At 33.5% G+C, this 20,679-nt stretch overlaps 3 protein-coding genes across 3 annotated transcripts in view; all 3 read left to right on the top strand.

Annotated features, from left to right (window-relative positions):
- The first annotated feature begins 492 nt into the window (after positions 1-492).
- On the top strand, positions 493-2,409 carry LOC132715354 (uncharacterized). The gene is made up of 3 exons (XM_060698344.1): positions 493-703; positions 1,173-1,303; positions 2,147-2,409. The coding sequence occupies exons 1-3, from the start codon at positions 676-678 to the stop codon at positions 2,393-2,395; spliced, it is 408 nt and encodes a 135-aa protein (XP_060554327.1). The 5' UTR covers positions 493-675; the 3' UTR covers positions 2,396-2,409.
- A 6,410-nt stretch (positions 2,410-8,819) lies between these two features.
- LOC132715355 (serine/threonine-protein kinase pakF-like) lies at positions 8,820-20,395 on the top strand. The gene is made up of 5 exons (XM_060698345.1): positions 8,820-10,128; positions 10,642-10,793; positions 11,971-12,038; positions 12,547-12,726; positions 20,236-20,395. Exons 1-5 carry the CDS (start codon positions 8,820-8,822, stop codon positions 20,393-20,395), a joined length of 1,869 nt encoding a protein of 622 aa, XP_060554328.1.
- LOC132715356 (uncharacterized) overlaps positions 20,306-20,679 on the top strand; it is a 47,934-nt gene continuing 47,560 nt past the window's right edge. The window contains exon 1 of the mRNA XM_060698347.1: positions 20,306-20,446. The gene's annotated coding sequence lies outside the window, so the exon portion shown is untranslated. The remainder of the gene's footprint in view (positions 20,447-20,679) is intronic.

The following is a 20,679-nucleotide window of genomic DNA, read 5'->3' on the forward strand; positions in this document are numbered from 1 at the left end:
TCCATAGAACATATGGCTTTGAAACTTTGCACACTTGTTCAACATCATGACCCCAACCTGTAGACAGCAGGAGGTAACTCTATTAAGCATTTTGACAGAATTATGCCCCTTTTTCGACTTAGAATTTACGTTAAAGTTTTTTTTAATAGTTCAAATATTTTCAAAGTCCATTGACATATGGCTTTGAAACTTTGCACACTTGTTCACCATCATGACCCCAACCTGTAAACAGGAGGAGGTAACTCTATCAAGCATTTTGACAGAATTATGCCCCTTTTTTCGACTTAGAATTTACGTTAAAGTTTTTGTAATAGTTCAAATATTTTCAAAGTCCATTGACATATGGCTTTAAAACTTTGCACACTTGTTCACCATCATGACCCCAACCTGTAAACAGGAGGAGGTAACTGTATCAGGCATTTTTTTTACTATCAAGCACTTAGAATAGTCGAGCATGCTGTCCTACCGACAGCTCTTGTTTCCTTGTTTGCAAATAGGTATGAAATTCAGTTTGTATGACAAGAAAAGTAGATACCTGTACATTATCAATAGGACGTTTTAATTCCCCTTATTGTCTTCTCAAGCTTTGTGAGACTTATTCATTTTTTTTCATTTACAGAATGATGTTTGAGTTGATGATGGTTTTGTTCTAATGAAAGGCAAGGGAGAAAGAGGATGGCATCCAGGGAGTCTTTTGCTAAAGGTAAAGATAAATGAAAAGATAGATGTAAAGATTATGGAACTGGCCAGTGGCCAGTAGGTTCTGGTAATATGACATATATCTAAAAATAATAGTCTATGAGGAATATACATATACATTAGTGCCCTCATCCTGGGCAAGCCCTCATTTATCATGTGTGTTGCAAGAGTTTAACATCATAAGGATAAATATTTAAGCAGTCCATTGCTTTTGTCTACTGACAAAAAAACAACGAAAAAGAGCTTCAAATTGTCAGATATTGTGGAAGAACATGTATTGCATTAACTTCTATTTTGTGACATTACTTGAATAAAGGCTGCTTCATAAAGGCAGATTGTTTCACTTTGTGGTTTCATAAAGGATAACTAAGTAATGAAATGATATGCTTTTATTTAAGAAGCTTTAGGGCAAGATTTGAAAAATGAAAGATAATTTTATTCCAGTCTGAGTGATGTTTAGCATGTTCTTTCAGATGATAACTTCTATAAAAGAGTACTGAACCGAAGCCTAACAAGATTTGTAGAAGACCTTGACACGACTTCCATATTAGACTTGCTTTTAGAAAGAGATTTTCTGTCATATAGTCAAGTTAGAGATATTCAAGTAAGTAAATTTTATTTTATTTTTCTCCTACTTAAAGGCTAGACAACTTTTAAATGAATTGATTTTTTAACTTATCAAAAAAGATGAAAGTCAGTATAGAAAGAGCTCAGTCTCAGACTTTCAAATTTTTATCATGGGCAATGAATTCCTCCCTTTTCAAGATTAGTGTAAGTCAGTATGTCTTTCCAAAGTGTTTGTGTTATAAAACTGATAAAGACTGACATTCTGCTTGATAATATTATGATGATGTAATGTGTCCAATATAGACTTACATATTCAAATTTTACAAGGTCCATGACTGTATTTTTTTCGAATACCGCCAGTACTGGTTATGCAAGAGCTTGATTTTTAGCTCAGCTATTTGAAGAATAGGGAGAGCTATTGTATTTACCCAGACATTGAGTTGGTGTTGAGGTTTTCATCAGTTTATTTGGTAAGCATTTGCAATGCATGTTGGTATCTCCAAAATACTCAATGGAATTGGTTTACGCTTATTTGAGGGCACAATACGGGTCATAGGTTATGGCTCAGATGTCTATCATGGATTTTGACAGAATTTTGGCCGTTTTTGAACATAGATATTGCTACATTATCCAGGTTGTTGTTTAACTACCAAGAACTGAGAATAGTCAAGCGTGCTGTGCTACAGATAGCTCCTGGTATATTATGATGGAAGAAGTTGCTTTGCCCTGTTAGTAAAAAAAAAAAAAATCACACACACACTCATATAAAACTCATAAACTAATTATGAAATTTAAATGACAGGTATATCAAATAGTGTTGGACATCAGAAGATAAATAGTATATATGAATTACTGCAAGCAGTACTTTGATCTATTTAAGGAGCTGCCTTTAACTTCAACAAGGGCAAGAGAAATATTATCTAAAGTTGCCTCAAGGGGTGAAAAGGGATACAGAATATTTAAAAAGTTATTGAGAGAGTCAAAGCAAGAACATTTAGCAGAATATTTGGGTCGGCAAGAGATAGATTTAGAGAAAAAATTGATGGCTGAGAAGAAAAATGAAGATAAAGGGAAGCAAGGTGGGTTGCAAGTTCCTGCTGCAACTGTAAAGGCTAATACAGGTAAATAGAATTAGAATAAACCTGACTGTCTTTCATTTTGACTGGTCAGTTCTTATTCCAATTAAATTTATAACTGTTTCATTTCCAAAGTTTTGAAACTCACTAGCAGTCTGCTGGCCATGACACTCTTCAATAAAGACACATGGGTTCTTCATGTAAAAGTTTAATGGAAAACAAGGACTGAAAGATATGTACACCTAAACTATGATTAGCATAATAATTATTTAGCTTGATTAGTCAAACAAGTTTTTATGTGCAAGTCCAAAACTACTGAATTGAATAGGTTAAAACTTCTGCACGTATAAGAAATCATAATCAGGTCTATTTTAAAGGCCCTTGGTTAAAAGTCTTGTCAACAGCTCTTCTTTAATATTCAATTTACAGACAATGAAGTTTGTATTAAGGCTGTTGATGGCTATAGTTTTACCTCATGAATTCTGTTTCTGTTTCTGTTAGAAATGTTTAATATGAATATAATGAATTAAAAGCCAGATTACATGTTGGAAGTACCAAGAAATGCTGTAAGGTTGTATGGTATGTATGTAAGATGATTACAAAAAATAGTGGTGTTAGACTATGGTATTAAAGTTAAAGGCCTATGGAAACTTGATTTATAATTAATTAATGAGAATTGGTGTCTGGATAAGTATCGTAATAATAGAGCTACCTTGAAAGTATTTCTGACATAGAGGACTGACATACAGGATTGAAATGATCAGCAAATTGTCTGTTTAGATAACGGGAATTTCATGTCGATTAGGATTTTTTTTCAAAGATTGGGAAAAACTAAGAATATTTGCCATTGGGAATGGGTCTGGTGATCTGACCCATAGTGACCCTTAGAAAAGATACGACCATATTAGGGTAATTGCATAAAAATATACACTACAAGGTGTGAGAGATGTTACACATTTGCATTACTGGTATCAGAACAGACCCTGTCATCAATAATTTTGTTTTTTTCATTGGTTCAGAAGGATCTATCGTTTGCCAGATTTTTTTATTACGCTCGTATAAATACAAAGTGTATTTTACTCCCCATTTTCCAAACTTTGCATCAAAGCTTAACATTAGGCATCAATTTATTGTTACTGATAAGGTTATCATGGCCATCATATATTGTCTAAGGCGTTATATATTCATGAAGCTGCACTTTGTAAGTTATTTGCATGGTGCGTACAGCTACAAGTAAAAGTTATATGTAAGAGAAAGATATCTATTTATGTATTTCAGAAGAAATCCCAGATGATAAAGAATTAATAGCCATTTCATCCCACATTGGAATAAATTGGGAGATGATTGGACCTTTTCTTGGCGTGCCATCTACTACTGTTGATCAGATATGTATGGATAACTCAACAACAATAATGAAAATATACAGGTTGCTTTATGTTTGGCGTGGAATGAATGGGTCTGAAGCTACAGTGAAAAATCTTTTATTGAGTCTGAAGAATGTTCCGGATGCTGTAAATATCAATTGGAAAGGTCTTGAAAGTAAATATCTTTTTATTTTATTAGTCCCCTACCGGTTTAACCGGAGGGGACTTTAGGTTTACCCTCCGTCCTTCTGTCTGTCTGTCTGTCTGTCTGTCCGTCTGTCTGTCAGTCTGCACTCACAGGAGAGTAATGTGGCCAGAGGGACAATAGGTAACTGTTCTTTCTCTTTGATGTCATTCATTCCGTAATGCTTTTATGTGGCTATTTTCCTTTTGTGTGGCTAAAAAGAACAATAGAGGAGAACAATAGAGTAAGCCACATAATTACTGTCCTGGGAGAACGTCCGGTCAGTCCCGTCCGTCCACAAAATGGATCCCGCGATAACGCAAAAAAGTACTGAAAATATTTTTTTATGAAACTTGATATATGGATAGATGGCAGTATGGATTATTATGCACGTCCCTTTTTTTTTCTTCCTATGTTGAAAATTCTGGTTGCATATTTGGCAACAAATAGCTGAAAATATGGCAAATTTAACACATAACTGGATCCAGTGATAACTCAAAAAGTACTGAAAATATTTTTATGAAACTTGTAACATGGGTAGATGGCAGTCTGGAGATTATGCACATTCTTTTTCTTTTCTTCCTATGTTTGAAAATTCTGGTTGCTATGGCAACAAATAGCTTGAATTTCAAGATTTCTGATTTAATTTTTAAGCTTTTTCACTATAAGTTCTTTATTTCTTAAGGTGTTTACATTAATATTTAAATATAAGTTTCTGGTCATCAATTACATCATAAGTGACAAGGTTTACAACTCTATCACAAAATATCAGTATTACCTCCCTTGAAATTAGAATTTTATTAAAAAAAAAAATGTTGTCTTTTTTAATAACTTCTTTATTTCCTAATTATCTACTTCAAAACTTCATATATATGTTTCTTTATTATCACTCAACATTTTTGAGAAGGTTAAATACTCTAGCAAGACTATTTCCAGAATTATGTCCCCTTGAACTTAGATTTTTTTCGAGAGAAAATTGGTATTTTTCACTCCAACTTCTTCATTCCTATGAATTAAGTTTAAAATCCCACATCGTAATAATATGACAAGGTTGTATAAACATAATTTCCTTACTAGGCAGGGAAACTTAACACATTACTGTGATAGAGACAAACTTAAAACTCAAAAGATTTAAGTTCATTCATGTCTTTCATTCACTGGTAAAATTGAATGGCCAATGGCCCATCAGAATGTTGCAGGGGTTCTAACCGGTAGGGGACTTATGGATTGCTTGCAATACAATGATAATTGCTTGTTTATTTTTGGTTAATAATTGTTATAATAATGTAATTTTAAGTAATTCTTTCTGAAGCTTTGATATTCAGCGATTTTGTGAAGAAAAAATGGGTTGTTAAAATTCTGTGTACCTTATTCTCTGGTTAAATCGACCTGGCATTTACTTCTTTGTCATGTTTTCTGAGGTTTAACAGAAAAGTGATTTGCATCATGATTTTTAACAGTTTCTTGACTGCTCATTTAAAAAAACGACAACTGATAGCCAATATAGTGAATGGACATTGTAGTATTATTCAGTTATTCAGTTATTAAGAATCCACTGATTCAGAAATCATGTAGATTTAAAATTGGTCTCTTGCGGAGAAATCAATAATTACAGGTTTTTTACCCAGGAAATACAGTTGGGTGGACAGACTGCCAAGAATTGTCCAAAAACACGTGAAAATTGGTGTTAAAAGTAGATTAAAATAATTTATTAATTATCTAAGTAATTGGCCAATTTAATGGTTATCAGAGCTAAAATCAGAAAATTTTAAACCGTTAATTTTCTTTTCACAGATCTATTATCATTTAACACAGTCTGTAGCTTCTATTAGGGATATTCTATCCAATTTGATTACATAATAATATAAATAGTTGTATCACCTTCCAGAATAGTCAGCACCAAAACCAGCAAAGGGTTATCCACTTTTTAATCCCCCATATAGGGCCCTTTTCTGAGCCTACATTCCCCGCATCTACCCCCCCCCCCCCCCCCTTACACACACACACACACTTTTTTTTAAATAAAAGAATTCTGCCAAAAAAGATAAAAGAAAAAATAACTATTAAACTTTACCTTTAAAAGCAGGGAACCCATAACATTTGCCTAATAGCATGAATATTGTTTACGCAAAAGTTTCTTAGGAATACAGTACCTTTACATTGATTTATTACTAACTTCTTTCAATAATACATCATGACCCGCTGCCAGGGAATTAGACAGCAATGTTTTCCATGTATTCTTTTATACTATAATTTTGATAATCTTACATATTGCTTGTTTGGTTTGCACTTTGAAAATTATGTTTGTGTCTTTTTACAGAAAAACAGTCAACGAATTTGGGCCAAAAAGGAAAGGTTTAAATGAATTACTATCTCTGTTTATTTAAAAAACACACACAGGGAAATGTTTACTGTAGCAAAACTAAAATTATATACATGTATAATGTCAAATAATTGTCTAGCAGGATTATCATAAATTAACTGGTTTTTTTTTTAAAATTCAAGGTTTAGAATTTGTTTTTAGCTCACCTGTCACAAAATGACAGGGTGAGCTTTTGTGATCGCTTTTCGTCCGTCCGTCGTCCGTCCGTCCAAAAACTTTTGCTTTAAATGACATCTCCTCATAAACCACTAAGCCAATTTCATCCAAACTTCACAGGAATGTTCCTTTGGTGGTCACCTTTAACAATTGTTCAAAGAATTAAATTCCATGCAGAACTCTGGTTGCCATGGCAACTGAAAGAAAATCTTTAAATATCTTCTTTTAAACAACCCTAAGAGCTAGAGCTTAGATATTTGGCATGAAACATCTTCTAGTGAGTGTCTACCAAGTTTGTTCAAATAAAAGCCCTGGGATCAAAATTGGCCCCGCCCCAGGGGGTCATTGATTTTCCCTATATGCATATAGTAAAAACCTTAAAAAATCTTCTTTTAAAGAACCCAAAGAGCTAGAGCTAAGATATTTAGCATGACACATCTTCTAATGAGTGTCTACCAAGTTTGTTCAAATAAAAGCCTTGGGGTCAAAATTGGCCCTGCCCCAGGGGGTCATTGATTTTCCCTATATCCATATAGTAAAAACTTAAAAATCTTCTTTTAAAGAACCCAAATAGCTAGAGTTTAGGTATAAAGCATGAAACACCTTTTAGTGAGTGTCTACAAAGTTTGTTCAAATAAAAGCCCTTGGGTCAAAATTGGCCCCGCCCCGGTGGTCATTGATTTTCCTTATATGTGTAGCAAAAACTTAGAAATCTTCTTTGAAAAAACCCAAATAGTTAGAGTTTAGATATTAAGCATTAAACATCTTCTAGTAAATATCTACAAAGTTTGTTAAAATAAAAGCCCTGGGTCAAAAAACTGGCCCCTCCCCAAGGGTGTCATTGTTTTTAACTATTATGTTTGTATAGTAAAAAAACTTCAAAATCTTCTTTTTAAAAAACCCAATGAGCTAGAACTTAAGATGTTTAGCATGAAACATCTTCTTATGGGTGTCAACCAAGATGTTCAAATAAAAGCCCCCGGGGGGGGGGGTGGGAGGGGGCCCTTTTTAAGGTGAGCGACCTCAGGGGCCATCATGGCCCTCTTGTTAGATAGTAAGGTCAATCATAAATCATATAATTAATTAACTCGACTTATGATTTTAAATGCAATTGACATTATTTGCAAAAAAACAAGTCAGCTAAATACATTTTCATTTCTCTGATACCACAGAATTACAACAGAATGATATCTTATGTCTTACAGATAAATTGTTTAAAGATCAGATTTAAAGATTTTGACAATATCGTATGCCTTAGTCTTGTCTTGTGGGTATAGAGAATAAGCAATATATAATTATGCTCTTTACCCCAGTGACTTACTGTTGTTACGGTGAAATTCCTGGCACTAGGACTGCGCAGAAGTTATCTCTGTAAAATTTATCTATATGAAAAACACAAAATATTGTTTCCTGAAAAGTTTCTAGGAATATGGTAGTGTAGCAGCAAAAGTATTTTGCATTTGCCATTGTAGGCTTATTTTGGTTAAAATTCAAAGACTGAGGATGAAATGTAATCAAATATACAGTCTTACTAGGAAATTTGTAATTGTAAATGCAGGGTCAGCAAAATCTGATTTTAATTTACTTGTCTGTTTTATCTGAAACATTTTAAGCTTGACTTTTTTTTTTAGGAAAAAGATATTTTTTATGCCCAGTCAGCTACTATCTACCTGTCCATCCATCCATCCATCTGTCTGTGTTTTCCCACCTGTCAATACTGTAACTTTGTCATGCATTGAAGGATTTTAAAATAACTTGGCACAAATGTCTACCATATTTATGTATAGTTGATTTATTACTTGACTGAAAAACATGTTTGACAAAAAACGAAATGTTGACTTATTTTTTATAAGACCTTGACCTTTGAACGATCTTGACTGTCAAGGACAAATATAAAATTTGAATTATGTAAAAGAAAAGTTTTTTTCTTTAGTATTCTTTACTTCAATATTCTTCTTCTGGTATGTTTTACATTTAAAATTAAAAAAAGGAGTTTTGCCCTGCTAGGCACTGGCTCTTGTTTACTTGTTCATATGATAGTTATATCATCTTTTATAAGATAACCATGGTCATTGTATTATAAAGTGAACTCTTTGAATATTTTATTTGTCCATACAGGCTGTTGGACAACCTGAGCAATAGGGACAATTGAATTTGGCTTCCCTGGTTATTTTGAAATACATAGTCATCATGTTTTCTAACTGTCCTCATGATTGTATGTAAAAAGATGTGTCAGTGTTTGTTCTGATTTGCATTATCTGTGCACTACTTTGAATGCAATCAGATGTGATTGAAATGTTAGTTCAAGAGTTATCATAATTTGATCAATTTTCATTATGCAATTGTAATGTAATGTAGAAGTCATCAACCTAATGTGTGCTTACTATTAAATGAAAGTAATTGTAGCTCTTCTCAATGCTTTTACAAATACACAATACTTACTGAATCTTATTAATGATAGGAAAGTTGATGAAGGGAAGGCAAGAAATACATCAGAAGAAAAGCAGACATTCGCAGAAAGGGAAACTGAAATGCTTTTGAGCAAATTAGACATTGCTCCAACTTCAAAAGAACATGGGTCTAAGCCAAAAGATGTCTCTACAAAAGTAACTGTAGAAAGTGATCCTGACAAAAATCAGCCAAATCTAAAGTATAATCCAAGCTTGGAGGCAATGCAAGGAGAACTTGGCACGACTCGCAGAACAGGAGAGTTGTATAGTAATGAATATGGTCCTGATTTATCTGGGAAAAGTTTCCCCAGAAAGGACATGCTTATGGATCCAGGGGTAAATGTTGGGGATAAAGGGCTAACAAGTGACAAAGAAGTCCTTGATCCAACTTACAAAAGTTTCCAACAAATTCCTCCTATCGAATCTCAGATTTATCAAGTACAACATGGTGAAGTAAAGAAAAATCATCGTTATGATGAAGTTGGCTCTGATTCTGATGGAGAGAGTTCATCAGAAAGGCAATCAGAACAATTTGTGTCTGATCAGCCAAGTCAGTTACCAACAGGAATAAAAAATGATTCGGGTGGAAGTGATTTTAAAGACAAGAAAAAAGATGAAAAAGATGATGATGGTGCTTATGGGGGAATACAGGCTGATGTGAGTGGCAATTATTTAGTGTCAGATTCAAAAAACAACCAAAAAGATGAAGAAAATGATAATGCACTTGGGAATCAGAACGATATAGGAGGCATGCGCATGGATGAGACGGATGCAGGTCGTAGACATTCTTTGGAAAGAGAAATTGCTCAGAATTTACGTCAACAGCAAGCCACTTTTACACCAGCACGTCCAACTGGAGGGGCAACATCTTCTCCATTAGTTGTAGCAAATGCTGGAAAAGAAGACCCTGATAAAATGCTAAATTCCTCTTTAGATATCATTAAAAAGGAAGTTAATAAAATAGAGACTCAAATCAAACAGAAGAAAGGTAATGATGATACAGACGCGACTCCACTTCCGGATCCAAATGTGGTAGTAGAATTAAATTCAAGACCATTAGCTTCTCGGAAACATGATACTACAGTCAGAATCATTGAAGAAAGAAATGAAAGAGTGAAAAAGATTTTTGATTGTGATGATGAACCAAAAGGAAGGCTCAAGAATTTAAATGAACAAAATGTGAAAGATTTACTTGAACTATCTGATAAGAAGCCTGGTCTCAAAGGAGGATTTGGAGAAATTTATGTATGTAAGTATTTTTATTCTAAATACTGCCACAGATATTTTGTTTGATTTGGAGGCATATAGTTATTATAGTGTCCGTCCTTCCATTCGTCTGTCCCAACTTGGGGTCTCACTGGTCCTTGATTTTGTCATTTATGAAAAGATTTTTTAAAGCTATTTTGTATAAATAGGTAGCACATTGGGACAATGAATCTTAGTGTGATTTAGGTCTGTAGCTCAAAGGTCAAAATGCATTAATGTGTTGGACATAATAGTGCTATATCAATTTAAAGGTCAAGGTCACACTTAATAAGGCTAACATTAGCGCGCTTTAACACTATATTTGTATGTAACGCAAATGATGTCACATCAAAGTGTTACAACACTAGTGAAATATTGTTTTCATTAAATGGCTTTATTACACTCCAGTGTCGTAGTGATATGTGATATAAGGTACTTTGAAACAAGTTGTGATGAGTTTTACCATTTTTTTTAAGATTTCAAGGTTGCTTTAAAGTAGTTGTCTCCTTTTTTTTAGCAAGAGAAAAGGTTCCAGGGATTGATATGCAACTGGTTTTGAAAAAAGTGGCGATAGAGAGTGATGGACCAGATAGGAACGATAAAGATTTAAAAGTGCAAAAACTGAGATCCCTCACAAGCGTATGTTTCATAAATTATGTTTTTACTAGAGTTTGATTAGTTCCAAAATATATCTGGGCAATATGCTTTTGTGTACATAGTATATAGATATTTGTTATGTAGCAACATCTTCTAGCTTTTTACAAAAGTTCCGTAAACCATGGGCCCTCAGGTCATAATTGGCTTGGTTTGATAGTTAAAAGTGTTCCTGTCCTAATGAAGGTTGACTCAACGACTTATTTCTGCATTGAATAACTTTGAATTTTTCTAAGTCAAGAATCTCGAGTGACCAATCTGAGAAAGCCATTATGGCTCTCTGGTTTTAACAATTCTTCACACTTTCAAAATTTTCAATGAGGTCAGTGTTAGTTTAAACATGAATTCATGGATAATTTTTAAAAAAAATAATTTTCAGCAGCATCTATTTGTAGTCTAATGATTTACTAAAATAAACACGTACAAGTATCATTCTATAAAACCAGTAGATAAATTAAGCAACAAAATGGTTACAATAGTCATGTTACATGAACCAAGAAGCTGTGTATGAACGTTTGCCAGGGAAACGTCATTTATTGACTTTTGCACATTTAACTTACTTCTCAATATATTTTAATTGTATTGATACTAAAGATGGCAAATGAACAATATTATCATAACAAACAACACCTAATTTTGTATCAATTAACCTTAATTGTCTTTATCACGATCACGATGTGACGCCAACTGTCTCTAATTCAGAACTGTCGACCCACAACTTTTTTTGTCTTTTTGTGTGATTTTCACAATATTTCTGCCAAAGGATCATAGATCAGGTTCAAGAGTTCAGACCATAGGTGTTTGAGCGATCCGAGTTGTAAAACAATACATATTAAAAAAGAATTTTTCTGGAACTGGGCGATGAGTTCAAAAGAAGGTATTCGAGGGATCCGAGTTTAAGCGAACAAAGTTTAGCAGTATCTTTAAATCTTCTTGTCTTTTCTCTTACTTTAAACAAGTTCTAAAGCCTGAATGATTTTCAGTTGCAAATGCAACTTAAAACATTAACTTGATGTTAAATCATTACAAAATTTCAATCTATGGCAGAGACAGTAAATTTTTTTTTACCAGTAAACTTTTTTTTACTGTTTTACTGACTATTTTTAACTGGTGAAAGTTAATGTTTACAAAAGGCAAACGTGAGAATTGATTATTGTACCTACAAATCAGATTATCATATTATCTATTTCAGGAAAAACTGTGTGCCAGAGCAATGCATTATGGGATTGTTCCTCTGTTTGGGATACAGGAGAATTCAAAGTATTTAATTTTCTATTTTGTTTTATTATTATACCATACGACAATAGAAATAAAAATGTGAAAAATATTATGGCATCATCCCTGATGGGCAGGCAACATATAAGCGGCATTATGGTTTGTTTGGTGAATAATAATCATATACATTGCATTGAGGAATTTTAGTATTCATTGACACAAATTTTCACCACCATGAGACTAAGTTGTGTACATGATGCAGGTCTCTAGATTAAACATCAAGGACATACAAAAAATAGTTTATTGTTTGTCCAGAGCCAACTTCTACAAATTCTGGCAAGGGTCAAGGTCACATGCAAATGTCAAAGGTATGATTAGATATTATCAAATAATGTTAATATTGATTATTAAGTTATCATGAATTGTGGATTTTTTTTTTGTGAGACTGAGCTTTTATGATGAGTGTATTTGTCACAAATTGGCAATCTTTTGTTTCAGGCCTTTAAGATACTATGACTTGTATCATATGCACAATCTTTATTTTCTATTTCAGTAACTTTTATTTTCTTTCCCCGTTTATGGTAAATGGAAATCTAAATCATGCCATTGAAGAGGACAACAAGTGGATTGCCAGTGGTAAACCACCAAAGCTAGATGCATTCCAAAGATTAAGGAATATGTTCCAGATAGCTTCAGCTATAGACTTTCTACACACAGCGATTCCTGAGATCAGGTAAGGGCTAAATTAAATATCTCTGTCCTAACTTATATATTTTTGTTAAAGTAAGTAAAATCTGGACACAATACTTAATAGGAAAGTAAGACGCTACTTCTCTATATTGAATAATTATCATCATCATGGTCTCTTTACAAGTGTCTGTTCCTGGGGCAAAACATGAAGCTTGAATGTCTAAATTTTACTTTTTGCTTGAATTTTGCTATAAGTGGCTGAAACTTTGTTATTTTTAAATAGATTGTCTTTAACTTGAAACTTGAATGTATCCTATAGCAATTGAAGGATTTTCTTCAACCTTGGCTCAAATGTTCACCTCAACAAGGGGATGTGCAGAACCCATGTTGCCCATGTGTCAGCTCAAGGTCAAAGTCACCAATTGAAGGTCAAATATCAAACAATCAAATATTAGACAGTATGTCGTGTCTGCTCTGTTAGTCCTACACTAATTAAAAGATTTTCTTCAAGCTTAGCTCAAATGTTCACCTCAACAAGGGGATTTGCAGAACCCATGTTGCCCATGTGTCAGCTCAAGGTCAAGGTCACAATTGAAGGTCAAATATCAAACAATCAAATATTAAACAGTATGTCGTGTCCGCTCTGTAAGTCCTACACTAATTAAAAGATTTTCTTCAAATTTGGCTCAAATGTTCACCTCAAAAAGGGGATGTGCAGTACCCATGTTGCCCATGTGTCAGCTCAAGGTCAAGGTCACAATTGAAGGTCAAATATCAAACAATCAAATATTAAACAGTATGCCGTGTCCGCTCTGTAAGTCCCACACTAATTGAAAGATTTTCTTCAAATTTGGCTCAAATGTTCACCTCAAGAAGGGGATGTGCAGTACCCATGTTGCCCATGTGTCAGCTCAAGGTCAAGGTCACAATTATAGGTCAAATATCAAACAATCAAATATTAGACAGTATCTGTAAGTCCTAAACTAAAGATTTTCTTCGATCTTGGCTTTAAGGTCAAAGTCACACTTGAAGGTCAAAAATTGACTTAGAGAATATTCTTAAATTTTAACATGTATTTGAATATTTCTGAAACTAGAAAAGGTATTTTTTGTTTGTTTTTGTTTGTTTTGGGTTTTTACGTCACATCGACACAGTATAGGTCATATCGCGACGTTCCAGCTTTACTGGTGGAGGAAGACCTCAGGTGCCCTTCCATGCATTATTTCAGGCACGAACGGGCACCTGAGTAGAACCACCAACGTTCCGTAAGTTAGCTGGATAGCTTCCTCACATGAAAGAATCCAAAATCCCTGTGGGGATTCGAACCCACAGCGGTGAGGGGCAAGTGGTTTGAAGTAAACGATCTTAACCACTCGGCCACGGACGCCCCGAAAAGGTATTTGCTTGAAACCTAAAATATATATGAAGTGTCACAATTAAGATATGTAGGTCAAGTTTCATAATTCTGTATTGCATTTGGACAAAGTTATTCCCCTTTTTATACCCCCAAAAATGAAGTTTGGGGGGGTATATAGGAGTCACCCGGTGGTCGGTCGGTCGGGCGTGCGGTCGGTCGGTCGGTCGGTCCAGACGTCCGTTGCATTTTCCTTGTCCGGAGCATAACTTGAAGACTAATGATTGGAATTCAATATAACTACACACAATGGTCAAGCACATTGAGAGGAAGTGCAGTGCACAAGAACCATAACTCTATCTTGACTAATTACAGAGTTATTGCCCTTTGTTACTTTTCTTTGTCAGGGGCATAACTTGAAAACTACTGGTTGGAATTCAAAACAACTTCATACAATTGTCAAACACAATAAGGGGAAGTGCAGTGCACAAGAACCATAACTCTATCTAAAGTAATTACAGAGTTATTGCCCTTTGTTACTTTTCCATTCCTTTCTTTTTTCCGGACCATAACTTGAAGACTAATGGTTGGAATTCAATATAACTACATACAATGGTCAAGCACATTGAGAGAAAGTGCAGTGCACAAGAACCATAACTCCATCTTGACTAATTACAGAGTTATTGCCCTTTGTTACTTTTCCATTGCTTTCTTTTGTCCGGACCATAACTTGAAGACTAATTGTTGGAATTCATTATAACTTAATACTATGGTCAAGCTCATTGAGAGGAAGTGCAGTGCACAAAAACCATAACTCCATCTTGACTTATTACAGAGTTACTGCCCTTTGTTACTTTTCCTTGTCCAGAGCATGACTTGAAAACTACTGGTTGGAATTCAAAACAACTTCATACAATGGTCAAGCACAATAAGGGGAAGTGCAGTGCACAAGAACTATAACTCCATCTTGACTAATTACAGAGTTATTGCCCTTTGTTACTTTTCCATTGCTTTTTTTGTCCGGAGCATAACTTGAAGACTAATAGTTGGAATTCAATATTACTTCATACAATGGTCAAGCACATTGAGAGGAAGTGCAGTGCACAAGAACTATAACTCTATCTTGACTAATTACAGAGTAATTGCCCTTTGTTACTTTTCCTTGTCCAGAGCATAATTTGAAAACTACTGTTTGAAATTCAATACCACTTCATACAGTTGTCAAGGACATTAAAAGGAAGTGCAGTGCACAAGAACCATAACTCCATTTTGACAAAATACAGAGTTACTGCCCTTTGATACTTTTCCTTGTCTGGAGCATAACTTAAAACGTACTGGTTGGAATTCAAAACAACTTCATACAATGGTCAAGCACAATAAAAGGAAGTGCAGTGCACAAGAGATATAACTCCATCTTCAGTATTTATAGAGTTATTGCCCTTTGTTTCTTTTCCTTGTCTTTCTGGACTTATTACAGAGTAATTCAATAAAACTTCATCAATGGCCAACCACATTGAAAGGAAATGAGAAAATACAAGAACCACAACTATCTTTAATTGCCCACAACCATAACTCTATATTTCAATTCTTTTACAAGGTATCCTGTTACTAGTAACATCCTCATTTCTGAAGCAGTCTTGTGGGGGTATTAATCACATTAAGTGATAGTTCTAGTTAAGTCTTCAAATTTACATACAATCAAATATTAGATAATAGGTTGTGTCAGCTCTATAAATTCTATACTAATGGGAAGAATTTTCTTCAAACTTTACTCAAATGTTCATCTCAACAAGGTTATGTGCAGATCCCATCTTACCTTTGTGCCAGCTTAAGGTCAAGGTCACACTTGAAGGTCAAAAATTGACTTAGAAAATGTTCTGAAATTTTAACATGTACTTGAATTTTTCTGAAACTAGCACATGTATTTGCTTTGAACTTAAAAGGTATATGAGGTGTCACAAGTAAGATGTGCAGGTCAAGTTTTATAACTCTGTATTGCATTTTGACAAAGTTATGCCCCTTTTTAAGTCTTTAAATTTACATACAATCAATACTAGACAATATGTTGTGTCCACTCTATAAATTCTATACTAATGGGAAGAATTTTCTTCAAACTTTACTCAAATGTTCATCTCAACAAGGTTATGTGCAGATCCCATCTTACCTTTGTGCCAGCTTAAGGTCAAGGTTACACTTAAAGGTCAAAAATTGACTTAGAAAATGTTCTGAAATTTTAATATGTACTTGAATATTTCTAAATCATTTGAAACTTCAAATACAGTCGAGACTGTCATATGTGACTTTCCAAGGGATCTTCAGAAAAAGATCACATATGACAGGGAGTCTCTTAATACAGTCTCAAGAAAATTAAATTTAAATACCATCTATCTGTCTATATACCATTGTGACTTAACTGTGTGAAGGAATAATATTTAACCAATTGCAAATAAACATAGGTATTCTTAAAATGTTTGATGTAAATAAAATAAATAAGAATCCATGTAAAACAAATATATTCGCATGTATATCATATAAAATTTAATTTTATTTTTTGTATTAAGATTTAAATTGAATCTTTATACAGTGGAACCTGTCTAATCCGAACTCGTCCGGACCAGAAGAAAAGTTCGGATTAGAAAGGTTTCCGGATCAGAAAGGTTTCCGAATTAGAAGGTTTTTTTTACATGTTTTTTCATGTTATTTGCAAAATAGTGTAAGGAAAGAAAACGGGAATGCATTTGAAATTGCAATTTAGATATTTTAATTTTGCAGTCTTTTATCGTTCATTTTAATACATGTGAATACAAAAATAAAGAAATAAATATAAATAAATAAGCAAAAATATTATGTCCTCAAGCGTAAGTTAACCTACGATGTTAAACAGGAGGCCGAGACATGATTGAATATTCGTACCAGCATTTGTCAATTGTTGTTTACTCATATCCGAATCAGCGACTATCCGAATTCACTGACAGTTTCCATTAATTTTCATTACTTAATCACGTATCATTAAATCCATTACAAAGGATTAAAAGATATTTCTTTTGAACTATATCAAAATATTTATAGAAGCTGACGAAAAACAATCAATTAAGCAATTATAGAAGATATCAAGGCAATATAAGTGTAATTTTCACACCTTCACAGAACATACGTTTCACCCATTAAGCGAAATAACACTTATCAGTTTGGTGAATGTTTACACCTGAAAGATGTGCGATTATTTGTTATTTTGAATGAAGGTGTGACATTTGGCAAAATCTGTTCGGATCCGAGAGGTAAATTTTATAGTAAAATAAGAACAAAAATTAAAAAAATCGTCCGGAATTCGAAGTAGACAGGTTCCGGATCCGAAAGGTTTTTAACTATTGAAAATAGAACGAATAAAATCGGGACCGGGCACTTCGTTCGGATAAGAAAGGATTCCGGATTAGAAGGGTTCGGATTAGCAAGGCTCCACTGTAGTATAAAATAAACTGGAATTTGATGCATTCAAATCATTGAAATAAATATCATACTTGTAAAAGTTAAACAATATCTATATCCAAAGCTTTTTCTGGTTTGGTATCAATATTTTTTCCGTATTAATTATGCAGCCATATAAAGGTAAATTAAAAAAAATGCTGCCTTAAAAAAATCTTCCGTTGGCACTCTATAATTTATAAAAAAAAAAAATCTGACATAAGTCTTAATCCAGTTTACTCGTATCATTATGTACATTACACACACAGCGATTGCAGCATGCTTACCATATTTGGCACTAGGGAACAGACGCTACGTCACTCGATACCTGTATACATGTTAACTGTGTAATAGAGCCTAGGTGTGTAGAGTTTGTTTGCTACTGGATTATAATTGGACTTAATTATTTTGGCCCTCTGGCTGTTAAAATAGGTATTATTTATCTGATTAACGGACAAATAAAAGGTGTAAAAGTCATTTAAATCAGACAAAACATTGCAATGGGACCAGACAATTAGGGTCACTTGTCACATATGACGGAGTCGTTTAATTCAGACCATTTATATAGAAAAATACGTTGGGAGTACTGAAACAAGGTCGGATAAGACAGGGAGTCGTTGAAATCAGGGGGTCGCTAAGGCTGTCTCGACTGTATATGCAAAGTGTCGCAAGTAAGATATGCAGGTCAAGTTTCATAACTAAAAAAAGTGTGGGGGGGATAACTTTGTATTGTATTTTGACAAAGTTAAGTCCATTTTTATGTCTTTAAATTTATTTACTATGATATTTCTTAAACTAGAACAGATATTTACTTGAAACTTAAAATTTATATGAATTGTTAAAAGCAAACTCAGATGACGAAAATTCTACAATTCCATTGAATTATGACACATTATGACACATTAGTTATGTAAGGGTCACAGGTAAGCTCAGTATGCAAAGTTTTTCCACTCTTAATTACATTTTAACATAATTATGCTATGTTCTTAACTCCATTGCTTTTGTTTGTTTTAGAACATTGGATTTGTAACTGTTTTGAACATGATTTGACAATATATATTTACATTGGTGGGGGTATGAATCGCATTCAGCGATAGTTCTAGTTTAATATCAGTCACTTCAATAGAAAAATATTAGAAAAAAAGAAACCCTTTTCTTGTAAATGTTATGAAGCAATTCTGATTTCCATCCCTGGAGGAGAGAATTTAACAATAAGATACACTAAACTGTCTCTATTTGCACTTCCTTTCATAATGCTTGACCATTGTATGAAGTTGCTTTGAATTCCAAACATAAGTTTCTAAGTTATGCATCCGACAAAGAAAAGGAACAAAGGGAACAAATAACTCTGAAATACAGAAGATGGAGTAATAGTTATTGTTTTACTCAGGATAAGATATGATATAAAAGTATCATTTATTTAATCACTTCAGTTCTTTTTTCATTACAACTTTTAAATTAATTATATATTCTAACACTATCGGAAATTTTTCTATATAAACAAAGAAGGACGGAAGCATTGCATTATTCTACAACCATGCACTCGCCGTTCTTATTATCTCCCTGTGTATTTTCTTATTGAGGGCCCCATTTTGTTTGAAAAATCTGATAATAAAAACATTTTTTGTCGAATTTTGTTGTGAAAACTATCTTGAATGAAAGAAAATGTTCTAACTTAGAAAATGAATTCGAACACCAATATCTTTAATTCAGTGGTTAACGCTGTACAGATGTTTAAATTGTTGTTTATGTGACGTCACAATGTAGCGCCAAACAGCACGTGCAAAACAATCAAATCAAGTACGCTATTTTAATGTCGCAAACGAGTTAAGATTAACATTTATTTCACTTTTGATAATTTGTTTTTCGCTTGAAAAAATACAGATTGAAATAAAAAAATAAAAAAAGTTTTTAATCAACGCTTTTAAAATTCATTATTCTCAAAATGCTTCTACACACGGTAGATTTAACGCATTTTTTTTTTCAACCCACTGGAACAGCCTTTTAAGAACGTTTCTATTGGAAACTCTGAGGCGAAAACAAAAACCAACAAAACATTAAGTCCAACTTTATAATAATAATTATATCTTTTCTTGACATGTTAGAATGGAAATAGATATTAATTCTGCGTGCATTATTGTATAATAATGCACGTTTTTTGTTCAAATGTAGTGTAATTAATCACTCAGGCCTATAATCTGCCTTTGTGATTATATTACTATGCATTTGAACTCAAACTGTGCATTATTCTACAACAATGCACTCAGAATTGATATCTATTTCCTAAGTAAAAAAGGAAGGGGCTTTGTCCACGAAAGATACGAAAGGGGAATTGTGCAGGCTGAAAAACAAAGGGAGTAGAATTGTTCACCCTATTAAAATAATGGGAGGGGAATTGTCCGGGTTGTCAAGAATAAATGAGAGGGGAATCGTCCAGGAAGGGAATTGTCCAGATTCCATTTAAGCATAATACAGGAATGTTAATTTATATCATAGCTTATACCCGTAAAAACTTGTGTGCCGGCTACCAAATACAGACTTAATCTATGTTTATAAAATGCCTTCAGAAATAAGCTTGTGAGACTGTGTTACATTCTGACCTTGGAAATAAGGTAACAATCTTTTACTAAAAGTAATAATGAGCTGTAGCTTATTATCAAGTTTTTAGTGTATGTTTATAAAGTGTTGGAAAATTCATTTTCATCAGTTTTACTATAATGCATTATTTATTTACAGAGGAATGATATTTCACAGAGATGTTAAATCCTTAAATATTGTGCTAGATGAATTTCTGAACGCAAGAATAATTGATTTTGGCCTTGCACGTGAAATGAAATTTGGCGTTGACAATACAAAAACTACACGTTATTATGCCACCCTGGCTATGGAAAATTAACAAAGCAACAGATCATTGATAGACTTGATGATTACCGTTATTTTGGCGTAGGTAAGTGCTTTATACATTTTACAAAACCAGTAGTTGACCTGCCAAACTCGTACCATTGCCATTTGAGAAGATTTTTTTGGTGACTTAGGTAATTATAAGGTAATAGTGACTTATGTTGGCATTTTAACTGTAAAAGAGGAACTTTTCTTTATGCATGTAGTTTGAAATAATAATGAAATTATAGCACAAATCAACTTTTTTCTTGTTAGATTTTTTATGAGGTCACCTGAGAA

Source organism: Ruditapes philippinarum, unplaced genomic scaffold (genome assembly GCF_026571515.1).
Source record: "Ruditapes philippinarum isolate M1 unplaced genomic scaffold, ASM2657151v2 ctg1665_1_1_1_1, whole genome shotgun sequence".
NCBI lineage: Eukaryota > Metazoa > Mollusca > Bivalvia > Venerida > Veneridae > Ruditapes > Ruditapes philippinarum.

What these genes read in the sequence shown, in the direction of transcription:
- LOC132715354 (XM_060698344.1), top strand. Translation starts at nt 676, where the DNA reads ATGGCATCCAGGGAGTCTTTTGCTAAAG. An exon ending in CAGGGAGTCTTTTGCTAAAG is followed by an intron (nt 704 to 1,172) that starts GTAAAGATAAAT and finishes ATGTTCTTTCAG; the next exon opens with ATGATAACTTCTATAAAAGA. An exon ending in GTCAAGTTAGAGATATTCAA is followed by an intron (nt 1,304 to 2,146) that starts GTAAGTAAATTT and finishes GATCTATTTAAG; the next exon opens with GAGCTGCCTTTAACTTCAAC.
- LOC132715355 (XM_060698345.1), top strand. Translation starts at nt 8,820, where the DNA reads ATGAAAGTAATTGTAGCTCTTCTCAATGCTTTTACAAATACACAATAC. An exon ending in GGGATACAGGAGAATTCAAA is followed by an intron (nt 12,039 to 12,546) that starts GTATTTAATTTT and finishes TTTCTATTTCAG; the next exon opens with TAACTTTTATTTTCTTTCCC. An exon ending in ACAGCGATTCCTGAGATCAG is followed by an intron (nt 12,727 to 20,235) that starts GTAAGGGCTAAA and finishes ATTTATTTACAG; the next exon opens with AGGAATGATATTTCACAGAG.